This window comes from Hydra viridissima, unplaced genomic scaffold, assembly GCF_058129835.1.
Source record: "Hydra viridissima isolate aposymbiotic clone 2 unplaced genomic scaffold, HvirCarnegie_v1 scaffold_8, whole genome shotgun sequence".
Classification (NCBI taxonomy): Eukaryota; Metazoa; Cnidaria; class Hydrozoa; order Anthoathecata; family Hydridae; genus Hydra; species Hydra viridissima.
Window position 1 is genome coordinate 10,540,421 of NW_028324307.1, and position 14,580 is coordinate 10,555,000.

General features: G+C 35.5%; 2 protein-coding genes across 14 annotated transcripts in view; both read left to right on the forward strand.

Moving 5' to 3' along the window:
- Window positions 1-14,580, forward strand: part of LOC149884966 (uncharacterized) — a 748,071-nt gene that overhangs the window by 683,296 nt on the left and 50,195 nt on the right. The window lies entirely within an intron of this gene.
- LOC145182727 (uncharacterized) overlaps window positions 14,368-14,580 on the forward strand; it is a 6,032-nt gene continuing 5,819 nt past the window's right edge. For all 13 annotated transcript variants that reach the window (XM_090096442.1, XM_090096443.1, XM_090096441.1 and 10 more), the window contains exon 1: window positions 14,368-14,580. This exon is cut by the window's right edge and continues 2,818 nt beyond it. In XM_090096442.1, the coding sequence (XP_089952568.1) occupies window positions 14,372-14,580 (209 nt within the window). In that variant the 5' untranslated portion in view covers window positions 14,368-14,371.

A 14,580-nucleotide genomic window follows, 5' to 3' on the forward strand; every position in this document is an offset into this window, starting at 1 on the left:
TCTTTTCGATCATTAACAGACTTTTGGCCAATGACAGGTTTTGTTGTTCTTATTGCTTCAACAAGCTCTTCCCTAGTCATTCTGGTATAGTCTTTTATAGCTCTTTCTTTAGCATCTCTTCTTAATGATGCCATTGATACTTTTTGATCTTTCACACTTTTACTTTCCATTTTTATTACGGAAAGATTTTTCTTTATGTCACTTTCAATTTTTCGCTCTTTGGCGAAAGTTTTTGCTTTTTGCTTTTTAGCATCAGTTTTATCACCCATTTTATTAAGGGAAAGAAAATTTTTTTCGATGCATTCAAGTCTTCGCTCTTTAGCAATTAATTTTTTTGAAGAATGGAGACTCATTTTATATCTGCCGTGATTTTCTTTAAGTCAATTCAATTTTTTTAAATCTTGGCACACTTTCAGCATATTTTCTTCTTCGAAAAGTTTTTACCGTTTTTTAATTCTTTTCGCGGGAGAATTAAAAACTTATGAAACAAGATAATTGGCAAAAATTTCGCTTATTGAGTCGTATACATGTGCTTGACCCATTTCATCAAATCTAATCGTATACTTTCTTCCCCACTCGTCATGTGCAGTAAATTCACATCCAGTCGCATGAATTTCTTTTTCTTCATAAAACAGATGCGCACGACCTATGGTATCAAATTCAATCACATACTTCCTCTCCATCTTTTTATTTATGCCAAGAATTTTATTTAAGTCAATTTTTTAACATGTTAAAAGTTAAAAAATCAATTTTGCTGCTTTTTACGTTTTTCAAGCTTTTCAGAATTTAAAAATTCAATCTTGATTCCATTATCCACCTTTCCATCTCAACGCTCTAAATATCTCCATCCACGTCCAGTCCCTGCCATCGCTTTGTAAAGAGACTTGTATTCAGTCACCTCACCCGTTTCAATGTTGGTTATTCTCACAGTGATGGGCTTTTTCTTAACTAAACTAAGCCATTCCCATTTTGGATCAACAGGTTTTTTTTCTTTTGGAGGAGGCTTTACTTTTTTTTCTTTTGCTCTTTCTAAAATCTCATCTTTACTGATCAAATTATTTTCAACCGCAAGCATCATCAACGTTATTAAATCATCTGCTGTTTTACTAACGCCGTTTTCATTCAGCAAATTTTTCAAATACGATGTTGTATATCTCATTTTATTATACCAAGATTTTTTTTAAGTCAATTCAATTTTTCCTGAAAAGACATCTTAATAAACAGCAGTCATGTTGGTTCCATCTGAAACAAATTTAAGCAATTTATCAGAGATCACCACTGCAAAAATAACTGTATTTGCAATAGTTGAAGTTCGAAATTTAAGGTTTACCACTAATTCAGCTGTTTCCGACGCCACTCTTTCTTTTTGCTTGCTGATATCCACAAAGAACAACGGATATAATTTTATATATTCAAGCAAGCTTAACCCAGATTGACAAACAAGATCATTTGTGCCGTAATATTTTTCATCAAAAGAGAACGCATCTGAATAAGCCATGACCACTCTCTTTTCTCCAAAATTCAAGTCGTAATTGTAATTTGGATACTTTATTCCATTAACAGTCACGTAAAAATTGCTAACATCACAATGGTCGAATAGTGATGGATTAACTGTTTGACTAGAATTTCTGTTTGTCTGAAGTCCGAACAAGATAAATCTTGGAATGCTTTTGTCAGTGACTCTTCCAAGCGACCAGGTAAATTCTGTTTGACCGGCTGGAATAAGCTGTCTTTCACATTTGTTTGATTTATAAGCTACTTGAATGGGAATTTTTTGAGCTATTAAATTCATGAAATCAGTCTTTTTCGAAATATCTAATTCAACGCGAGGCATATAAAGTCTGAATTTTTTAAGGTTGATCATTCCTGCACTAACGCTCTCCGCTCTGTAAATCGCATCATCGCATTCTTTCTTTGTAAAGGTGATGGTATGTCTAAACCCATAAACAACTTTGTCATAGGTTTCGCAAAATCCAAAAATGTGTTTCAACGGAATTTTAAACGAAAAAGCTCCAACGGATGTAGTGTCTGCAAACAAGTGGTCTCGTCTAACATTGAATCCTGAATTTCCAACAAGATTTGACGTATCCATATACCACATTTGCTTTAATCCATCAGCAAACTGAAATCCATAAGGATATTTCATCAATCCAAGTATGGTGGTGGCTGGACCTGGATACATCACTCTTTCCACTTGCTCTCCCGACAAGTCATAAGTCACATCATTAAACAAATACATCAAAGCGTTGTTCACCAGTGCAATGTTGTCTTTAGCATCGTAAAAGGTTCCATCGTTCTTTTTCAACACTCCTTCAATAAGAATGTAAGCCTCTGATGGTACTGTTTGAATCGATTGACAGTCTATCTCAAAAGTAATCGTACCTGAAGAATTTAAATCGAGATTGGTTGGAAGGTACTCAAAAAAATCAACTTTTTCAATACCAATATCATACTCTGGGTTCTCAGTAACTCTTAATCGCTCAGTACTTATCATTTTTTATATAATAAAAAAAATTATTTAATTCATTTAAATGTCTCTCATTGCAAGACATTGCAACAGAATGCTATCTTCATACTATTTTCATGCCCTGTCCTATTTTCACCAGATCTTGAATTCGAATCGCGTTCTTTTTAGACATTTTCTTACTTTGAATAGATGAACCAGTCTTTAATTTCTCAATGGTCTTTTTACCTTTGTCAATAGCCACATCTCTAGCAGTGGAAATGGCTGAAAGGGCTAACTCTGTCCCAGCAGATTTTGCAGCTGTAATCGCTTCTTGTCCAATTTTGCTTGTTGCAGCATTTTTAAGCAAATTCACTGTTGCTTTTGACACACTTGACGCAGCTGCTCTTTTTATGAAATTTTTAATCATGTCTACAATACCACCTCCACCAACAACGTTCTTTTTCACATATCTTCTTTTGTTCACAATGAGCATTTTTTTAAATAAAACAATTTTTTAAAATAATTTTATCAATAGCCCTCATTAACGATTTATATTCCTCTTTATTAATCTCTCCTTGTCTCAACAGCTCATCGCAAATAGCAACAGCCTCGTTTCTTGAAGCCGTGTTTCCAGCATGCCAAGCAGCTATACTCAATTCAAGCTTTTCCACCAACGCATTAGGATCACTTGGAAGAATAATAACACCACGACCTTTTATACCCTTTTCAATACGCATCATTTTTTCCCAAATAGGAGCAATAAGTTGTTGATACTTTGGTCTTCTTGATGATTTCGGTTTATGCGGTTGCGAATCAGATCTTATAGCATCACTGTCCATTAAAATTTTTTCATAATTTTGCAAATCTTCATTGGTATAGTTCTTTGGTATTGTTAATTCAGTCATCAGTTCCCAAAGACCTTTTGTTCCATTATACTTTTCTTCACCGACAATGATATCATTTCCATCTATTTCAACCTCCATTTTTCCAATATACATTTTATCTCCAACTTTGTTCACTTCGAAAGGTCTTTTCTTTTTTTGATCGACTGACAGGCTTTTGATCATCTTTTCATTGCTCTCTATGATCGGCTTGAACAGCTTGCTCAAATCAGCTTGAAAATTAACATCTGAAATGTTGTCGTTGATGCTGTTCTGATAAATTCTCTTTCGTCTGTCATTAATTTCTTTCACAATTTCATCCCTTTTATTTAGGTCTTGTATTTTAAAGAAAAACATCTTTTTAAAATACGTGGAAAAAAAACATAAATTGGTTTTTACGACTACGTTGATCCTTTTTAAAATACGTGGAAAAAAAACATAAATTGGTTTTTACGACTACGTTGATCCTTTTTAAAATACGTGGAAAAAAACATAAATTGGTTTTACGACTACGTTGATCCTTTTTTAAACAAATTGTTAAACGTTTGAATCGCGTCTTCTCGTCCTTTTTGGATCAAGTTTTCTTTAGTAACTTCATCTATTCCCTTTTTGGTTTTGGTTCGTATTTCCTCCATCAAGGATTTAAATTTTTGGAGCTCATCAAGAATCAATTGAAACTCTGAATCGTTTATTTTTCCATCCATCAACGCTTTGGAAATGTGCTCGCTAATCGTATTCAATTTCGACTCAGCCAACACTTTGATCTTTTCATGCTTCTCCGCTTTCAATGCCATCTTTTTATTCACTTGCCCTCCGACAATGGATAAAAAACCCATGCCAATAGCCACACCTTCACACGCAATCGCTGCAGGACTAGCAATAATGGTTGACAAAAGCCCTATTCCAGTCGCACCTAGTGCTATACATAATCCTTGCATCACATTGTCCACATTCGAAATGATTCTAAACACGCGATGGTACTTTTTGCTTAGATGAACTCGCTTTGCTTTTTCACTCTCTATCTCTTTCTGAATCTCGCTTATTTTCTGAAGCCTATAAACATGTCCTCCTTCATCTATAGGAGCTGATGGAAGAACTGGATAAAGTTTTTCATTCAATATTTCCATTTTTATTAAGCGAAAAAAACTATTTTAAATCAATGTAACTAATCTTACAAAGTTTTTCTCCTTTTTTAATAATGACATCTGAATTGCTGTTACTATTCACGTCCATAATAACATCATCTACAGACTCTGAAATAATAACTTCGTTTTTTCTATAATTCAATTGATCAGTAATTTTATTCATTAATGTTATCACTGCAACACCTTTCTCCAAATTCAGCCCAATGGATAAAGCTATCATTGTATGTGAGAGAGCAGCAAATTTAATGTCTTTCTGAGCAAAAATCTCATATTGTTCGTTAACGTTGAAATAAGGTGGATGATCTAACGTTTTCGTAGACACAATAATGTTGTTTGGTCTTCTTTCCTCCAACTCTCTAACCCTCTCTTCCAAAATTTTTAATTGCAAATCCAAACTGTGGACTTCTGCTGATACAACATTTCTAAAAAACTTGTGAGGAGCATGCATTTTACATATTAAAAATAAATTTTTAGATCATTTTTGCAAACTTAACAATTCATTATTATCTACCCATGAATTAAACGAGTCTGGATATCCCAACCATTTGACTAACGACTTGCTCTTTGTTTTGCGAATGATTTTTTCAATTCTGAATATGTCTTGATGCGTCTTTTGCATCTCCTGCTCGTAAAAGGTGCCTTGAATTTCTTCACCGTTAGCGTCAGAGATTTTATACGTAGGCGGATTCGAATACTGAACTTTTGACACTGTAAAAACCTCCTCAGTCCATCTCGGCGTATACCCCTTTTCAAAATGAGACTTCTTTTTTGCAATCCGCACTTGATCGCCCATGGAAAATTTCGGTTTTGCTGGTAATGTTTGATCCTTTCCATACAGATTCCGCCATACCCTACCTTTATTCTTTTCATCGCTAGCTTCCACTGGTGTCATTTTGATAGAAGAGTGCTTTGTGTTGTTGTAATTTTTCACCATCTCATCCAATACGTCAATGTATTTATTGGTATTGTTGGCTGAAAAATATTTAAACATTCTCTCTTTCATCGTTCTGTTCCATCGCTCGACAACACAACTTTTTTCCTCGTTTTCAGTAGAATACAATTGCACACCCAACGCTCTCACGTGCTTGTTGTAAAACTCTTTTCCTTTATCCACCCACAATTTGACGCATTTTCTTTCACCAAAAATCTTTTTCAACGATTCTGCCACTTCAAGACCTGTTTTGCTTTTTAACGGAACGATCCATCCATACTTTGAAAACACGTCGATCACCATGAGTAAATATTTTACACCCTTGTTGAATTTTGAAAACGATTGCATATCCACCAAATCAGCAGCCCATATTTCATCAATGTCATTCACAATCACCCTTCTTCTTTTAAAATGATGAATCACCGGTTTATGAAGCTCCTCTGCAAGCTGATCCGTCCATTTCAAATCGCTCACACCCAATCCGAATTTAGCTTTGGCTTTGATGATGGGTTCGATGATTTTTCGCTCGCTTATTTCTTTTTGAGTAGGATTTTGTATAGAATCCATTTCTTCAAGCATCATTCGATCTGCTAAATTTCTGTTTTGCTTGTCGTTAAAATACTTGTAAGCTAAATCGTGGTGATATGCGGCATTGTCCACTCTATCCACCGGTTTGCTCCACTCTTGATACATATCCGTGGAAGTGAGCCTTTTATCTAAATTGGTACCAGGTCCTGCAAAGTTCATACCTGGAACGTGCATTTCTCCTGGAAACTTTGCCCATGGAAGCTTTATTTTTTTTGAAAAATTGTTGATCGATTCCACCAAGTCTCCTCCATTGACCGCATGCGAAGATGATCCATGCGATGAAACAAACTTGCATTTTGTTATCCCACAATAGTTGCAAGTCCCTTTCAACATAGGTCTGTTGTTTTTTGTGATCTCGTTTTTCAAGTGAATGGTTTCAGTCTCTCTTCTACACTTAACGCAGTACATTTTTAACATATATAAAAACCTTTTAAATATAAAAAATGGAAGTGATGAAATTGTCATGTAAAATTGGGAAAACCAAAAGAAACAACAGCGCGCTTTTACCTAGAAGTATACGTGGAATCATCGTTGGAAAGTCTGGTTGCGGAAAAACAACGTTACTACTCAATTTACTTTTAAGACCTGGCTGGCTAGATTACAGCCGCTTGCAAGTCTTTGGCAAATCCCTTTTTCAACCTGAATACAAAATACTCAAAAGATCATTCGAAAATAAACTTCCTAAAAAGGATATTGTTGATTTGTTAACGGATGATGTACAAGACGAAATGGAAAAATTGAATTTAAACCCTGAAGATGTTATTGAGGAAATTTCAAAAAAATATTCCGACAATGATGATATGGAGTGTCAATTCTTTGAAACGGCTGATGATGTACCTGAACCTGAATCCTTAGACTCAACCAAAAACAATTTGATGATCTTTGACGATTTGCAATTGACCAATCAAAACAAGTGTGAAAAATATTACATCCGAGGAAGACATTCCAACGTCGACTGCTTTTACCTCGCTCAAAATTATTTCGAGATTCCAAGACATACCATCAGAGAAAATGCTAACTTTATTTGCCTCTTTAAACAAGACCAAAAAAGCGTTAATCACATTTATCAAGATCACGTTTCCTGCGATATGAAAATAGAAGAATTTAAAGCCTTTTGCAATCATTGCTGGAATGAACCTCACGGATTTGCCGTCATCGATCTCTCTTCTAAAAAGAACGAGGGAAAGTACCGAAGCGGATTTGACGATTTTTTATTTTTCTAAAACAATTTAAAAAATAATTCTTATTTAAAAAATGTCAGGTATAATCATCGATGTAGATGGAAAATCAAGTGTTATCACCACTGATTTTTTGGATAAAATCGTTTTTGACGAAGGAAAAAGTTATTAAATGGCTTTTCTCGGTCTTGAGACTTACAACAGCATTCCAAATGTAAACAGTAAAAACAATTCTTTCAAATACAGCATGAACAATGGAGCTAATTGGGAGAACATTATCATTCCATTAGGAAACTATGAGATTAAAGGCATCAATGAGTATTTGCAAAAGTCTATTTTAAACACAATAAAAACAGCTCAACGTGGAAGTTATATTATTGCAAATAAAATTAATTACTCTCCAAACAACCTTCAAATTGGAATCAATCTTAATACTTTAAAATCAACCATTAAACTTGGCTTGAATTATTTGATTGAATTTAATGTGGAGAATAGCATCTCTTCAGTTTTAGGGTTTACTAAAAGAAAATTAAATTCCAATTCCGAATACGAGTCGGATCATATCGTTAGAATTTCAAGCATTAACACCATCAGAATCGTTAACAACGTGATCGGATCATCCTATATTAATGGAACCCAATTAAATTGCATTTACTCGTTTTATCCAAATGTTAGTCCAGGCTATAAAATCATCGAGAGACCAATGCATTTGATTTATCTTCCTGTTAAACTGTTTGAAATTTCAACAATGGTTACTCGCATCATTGATCAGAATGGAGATTTGGTTGATTTTCGTGGAGAGGATATTACAATGCGATATCATATTCGAGAAGTGAAATAAATAATTTTTAATACATAAAAAATGAGCAATTATCAAAATATCAAAATTAATATCTCGCAGAGCCAATCTGATAAAATTAAAAAAGCTATGCATGATAAAACCGATACTAGCATTAAGCTTTCTCATCAAGACTTGAACGGTAAACATGTTCTCGCTATCACTAATTCGCAATTGAACAAAATTAGAAAAGCGTATGAAGCTGGTAAAGGAGTCACTCTTAAATTGAGCAAAAGACAAATTGCATACAACTCAACCATTGAAGGCGGATTCATCGGAGCTCTTCTACCTTTATTAGGTATGTTAGGTAGCACTCTTGCCACAAGAGTAGTTCCTGCTCTAGCCACCGGATTGCTAGCAGGTGTAGGCTCTTCTGCTGGCTCTGCTATGGTTGACAAAATTGCAGGAAGAGGAATCGTTTACTTGAAAAAGAATGGAAATGGAATGAAGATAAAAACTTTAGGTGGAGAAGGATTGTTTATCACCCCATGGACTAAAAATGTTCACGGTGATGGACTCTTCATTAAAACTGGAAAAGGTTATCAATCTGTTGGAGCTGGTTTATTACTCGGACCTAACTCACCCTTTAATAGTATACCCTTTTTAGGCGCTATTCTATGAAAAATCGCTTGTTAAAAAAATTCGGATAAACTTTTTAAGAAATTAAAAAAATGATCAACTTTCAATGGATTGACGTAGAAGGAATTGTTTTACCTAATGAAGCTTTAACTAACTTTCAATTGATAAAGTCTGCTAAACAGTTAAAATTAAAAAACTTTCAAGGCGTGTTTGTCAGGGATGAGTTACCGAAAAAGACAAGAAAAAAAGAATGTGGAATTGTGAATACGGGAGATTCAAGCACGGATGGGTTTCATTGGGTATGCTGGTATAAATACGGAGACAGAAAATACAGCTTCGACTCTTATGCTCAGCCTCCTCTTGTTGAGCTGGTCGACTACTTGAAAAGTCCAGTTTATTATAACAGTGAAAGAGTACAATTTGGTAACACGTCTTATTGCGGCCATTTGTGCCTTTACGTCTTGAAAAAATTGAATGAAGGTCTTGACTTTCAAGAAGTTATCAATACCTTGTGGTGAAATTTTTAAAGAATAAATTTTTTTTAAAAATAACAAACCATGAACGTTATACGATCACATGAACATAACATTTACACCGAAGAAATCAACAAAGTCGCTCTCAGCGCTAACGACGACAAAAGACACATCTTACAAGACGGAATTCATACCCTAGCCATTGGACACTACAAACTAAAACCGTGCTTTACATTTATGGATTATGATAAACTCTTTGGTCTAGAATAAATTACGAAAAAGATACAGTTTTATACTTCTTTGCAGGTTCCGGCATGATATTAACAATGAGATGGAAATCTAATAACATTTTTACATTTTAAAAACACAACACCATCTTGAATTCCTTAAGTATGGAAAAGTATCAATGAGCCAGAATCCGCATATTGTAGTAGTGCTAATTTTCAGACAGATGTGAGCAAACTGTTTAAACCGATCATCGAGAGCAATAAAAAGATGATTAATAGTATTCAGTCTGAGATTAAATCTGAGGTTAAATCTGAACCAGTGATCGAGTCAACGTTTGAGGAGAGCCCTTTGGGCAATATGTCGGTGACGTATTTGAGTCTTCAGAATAAGGTCAACAGAGGAAAGAGAAATTTTAAGATCAAGTTTGAATTGAGTAGAAACGATGGTCAATATACGATTGGAAAAATAGGTGTTTTGTTTGATAAAAATGACATTATAGTAGGTGGTAAAAAGTATGAAGGAACAAGAGGTCTTTGGGAGCTCATGACCAATCCAAACGTTTCGAAGAATTTTGACGTGACGGAAGAAGATGTAGCTAATTACTCGAAAATTTTATCAGAGAGTGGAGCTGTAAAGCCAGATGGAAGAATGAACAAAACCAAAGCTGCAGAGGTTGAGAAATACAATCAATTCATCATACCTATTGAAAACCCTCTTAAAGGAAAAAAAGGTCATGGATTAACCGTTCTTCCGAGCGATCCGAATGCGCTGGTGGAAAAGCTTCAATTGAGTATCGCTTCTTGTCATGCTGGAAACATGGCTTCAAGAAACGAGGCTGTTGCTATTTGCGATATAGCAACAACCTCTTTTCTTGAAGCCGTATTTAAAGATATGTGAAAAAGCACGTTTATTGGTGGAAGCGGTATATTTGACACGTTTAAAAACTTCATACGAAGAGCGGCCGTGTCAAGCGCCTCGAGAGCAGCATTGACTTTGGCTAAGAAAATGGCGAGAAGCGAATTGGGACGAAAGGCGATCACAGCTGCAAAATCAGCAAGTAAAGAGCTAGCTTCTTCGGCGATTGCTACTGCTAAAGACGTGGCTATCGATAAAGGCAAGAAAGCGATTGAAAAGGTGTATGTCAAGACTGGAACACCAAAGCCGACAATGACTCAGAAAAGCAAAGACATTATGTCAGAGCTGGTTAAATCTCCAGCCTCATCAGGTTTTGTGGACGAATGTTCTATGATAGGCGGTTCTTTGAGTCGTAAAAATGCCATTCGAATCCAAGACCTTGTTAAAATGGGTAATGGTGTGAAAATAATCTGACCTTCGGAACTTCGGAACTTCGGAACTTCGGAGCCCCCAAAAAAATTTTTTTTTTTATATAATAATGGCAAATTCTGAGATTTTAAATTTTACAGAAGAAACATGGGTTGATGAAGGAATCGAAAAATTTGAATTTCATGAGTATGAACCCGTGAGCACCAATTTAAACAACACTGGAGAAATAAGAATCAACATTGAGCAGCAGGACTTGTTTACTCTTCCATGCAAATCGTACCTTTTGGTCGAAGGAAGACTGACCAAAGCAGACGGTACGGCTTATGCAGACACAGATGTGGTTACTTTTGCAAACAACGGCATCATGCATCTGTTTAGCCAAATTTCTTATTATTTGTCGAATCAAGAGGTGGAAACCATATATAGCCCTGATCAATCCACCACTATGCTTGGTTATCTTAAATATCCGGTAGAGTTTCAAATACCTGAGGGAATGAATCAACTGTGGCAGCGAGACACGACAGTAGATGCTGATCTTGCTAATAACACTGGATTTATCAACAGACACGCTTACATCATCAAGCAGCCCGTTGATAAAGGAACCTTTTCGTTCTGCATTCCTTTGAAGCACATTTTTGGTTTTTGCGAAGATTACGACAAAGTTCTTTATGGTTTTAAGCACACCGTTACCCTTGTGAGAAAGAGCGACACTGATGCGATTTTTAAAGCCAATGCAACAGGCGCAGGAAAAGTCGATTTGACTAAATTGTCTTTGGTAATGCCTCATATCACTCCCTCTCTTTTGGAGAGCAACAATCTTTACAAAATCATCGAGTCCAAAGTAGACGTTCCCTTAGCGTTCAAGTCTAGACAGTGCGACACCATATCCGTTCCCGTGGCAAACACATTCAGTTTGAGACTGAGTGCGAGATCTGCTAGCGAAAGACCGAGGTATGTCGTGGTTGGATTCCAGACCAACAGAGACAGAAGTCAAGACCGAAATCCATCCGTCTTTGATCACTGCGACATTAAAAACATGTAGGTCACCTTAAACAGCGAAAGGTACCCTGCTGTGGATTACGACTTGGACTTTAAAAACAACAAATTCTCAAGGGCTTACAGAGATGCGTGCAAGTTTGACAATAGGCTTTACGGAATTGACGACATTGTGGCTCAGCCTAATATGACCGGCTTAAATTACAGATACATTTGCCCGCTTTTTGTTTTTGATGTAAGCAAGCAGGCGGAGAGGTTAAAATCGACAGTGCTCGACGTTCAAATCAAGGCCACCTTTAATGCAAACGTTCCTGCAGACACTCAAGTCTTTGCCGTCGTGATCTCTGACAAAATGCTCAGGATTAAATCCGACGGTAAAAAGATGAGTGTTGTTTATTGATAAATAATATTTACGCGTTAAAAAATGAGGTATACGAAAAAGGATTTGAAAAAGCTGCTGAGAGATAACGGAATTACTCAAACGTCGAAAAGCAAAATGTCTTTGTTGATGCTGGTGGTGGAGAACCATCTGATTGACAAAAGTGAATGGATGAAAGACGTGATGGAAGAAAGACCTGTAGGACAACCAAAAAAAGAAAATTGAATTTGAGCTAAATAAATTAATTCATATTTTAAAAAAGATGGAGTATCGTTATGATATTTTTGATGATGAAGGAGTACCAGGAATTGGTTATTTTGATGATGAAAATGGAAATCGTCGTTCTCTTATATATGATTTAGATTTAGATCTTCGGTATTTTATTGATGAATCTGGTACTCGGCGTTATTTTACTTTTGATGCTGAATTAGATGCTTGGTATTTTATTGATGAATCTAACATTCGTCATTTTGTTGCTTTTAATTATGAAGAATGGGAGGGGCTTGGAATTCGATGTATTACTAACTTTGATGAAGAATTAGATCGTTCGTATTTTGTTAATGAATCTAACATTCGTCAATATATTAATTTTGATGAAGAATTAGATCGTTGGTATTTTATTAATGAATCTAACGTTCGTCAATATATTTATGGAAACGATAATGGTGAAGAAGAATATTCGTCAGAAGAAGAAGATTCTGGATATGAGTCGAGTGATTCGGAAGATGATTCGACAGATGAGTCAGAAGAGCCCGTAATAAATTAGATTGAAGAAAATTCAGAGATCAATGAAGATTACAAGTGGGGATTTGAGCTTGAACCTGATCCTAAATACAATACTTATGATTATGCATTTGATAGTGATAATGATTGAGAATATGAGAGTGAGGATGAAGAGGTTCCTGCTCTGATTTTTCAAAGACCTCACATCCTTGACGAGCCTTTTCTAGATTTATCGCCTGTGCTTGCTCCCGTTACTGCTTGAAAAATTTTTCAATTCATTTCGAAAAATTGAAAAGAGAGCTAAATAAATTAATTCATATTTAAAAGATAGAAAACGCCACGAATGTAATTGATGAAACCATTGTATTTGATGAATTGGGTGACAAGTGCATATTTGAATATTCAGAAGAGTCACCTGCTGTTTTGAGAGCTGTTCCTCCTCCAACTAATTCGAAAAGTTTGCTTGAATTCTTTCTTAACGTTGAAAAACTTCCATATGATTACCAAGAATTCATTTGTAAAATGCTCATAAATATGTCAGAAGAAGAAATTTACACCATTCGAGACGCGATCAGTTTCGAAGCTAAAAGATACTATGAACTGCATAAAACTGTTCATGAATTCTATAAAGATAAAAAAAATTTCTTTTATCAATCATTATATTTTAAAATGAAATATGGCTATAGAAGGACAAAATCAGAGTTGGAAAACATGGTATGTCACTTCTTAATTCAAACTACGGCGATCCGACAGAGACTTAAAAAATTGAATTTGAGCTAAATAAATTAATTCATATTTAAAAGATGGAAAGGAAGTATGTGATTGAATTTGATGAAATGGGTTGTGCACATATATTTTATGAATCTGTAGAAATTCATGCGGCTGGATCTGAATTTACTGCATATGATGACTGGGGAAGGAAGTATACGATTAGATTTGATGAACTAGGTTGTGCACATGTATTTGATGAAATAAGTGAAATTTATACAAATTATCCTGCAACTTAAAAAATTTTTCAATTCTTTTAGAAGAATTTAAAAATTGAATTTAGGTTAAGAAAAATATTTCCCTTTATTAAAAATGAACAAAATGAACGTTAGAGAATTGCGAGAATCCGCTAGAAACCGTGGCATCAAAGGTATCTCAAGAATGAGAAAAGCTGAACTTATTGAAGCTATAAAAAATACAAAACCCATCATTAGGTTCGGACCTGAACCTACAGTTGCAAGACCGGTTCCTGCTCCTCGTCCTGTTTCTAATGACTTGATTTCATTTGGACCAGCTCGCTTGCAAAATCTGGTGACAGAACCATCGCGTCATATTTTTGATGAGTCTGTTGCCAATTCATCGAACGTCATTACACCAAGACCGATTCCTGCTCCGCGTGCCGTCGTTGCAAGGCCCGTTCCTGCACCGAGACCTGGATTATTTTCAAGGATAACAACGGCTGTCGGAAATGTGGTTACTAACGGTTTCAACCACGTGCTTGCGTCCATTGATCCGTACGTTCCAGAGACGGTAAAGAAAACAGTAAGTGATGTAAGAAATGGAGTCGAAAAAAGAATAAAGTCTCTCAAATCGATTGTATTCAGCAAACCACAAATAAAGTTTGAATCGACTGATCATGCGCTAAATTACATCGCCAAACAATTTTCTTACAGCCCTTCTGGAAATTATCAAGACCCTTCCGCCTTTTTTAAACATGGTTAAAGATGCTGCGATAAAAGTCATAAAAATAAACACAAAAACGAACCTTGTTTTAACATGTGAAAGGACGCGTGTGAACATTGTCACTGGACAAGAAACTCTTCGCACTGTGTCCTTCCCGTCCAAATACGAAGTTGTTCTTGAATCGACAATGAAAAGAGAAAGCTTTAAAACATGGGAAGAAAGAGTTCTTGAAAACGTGGT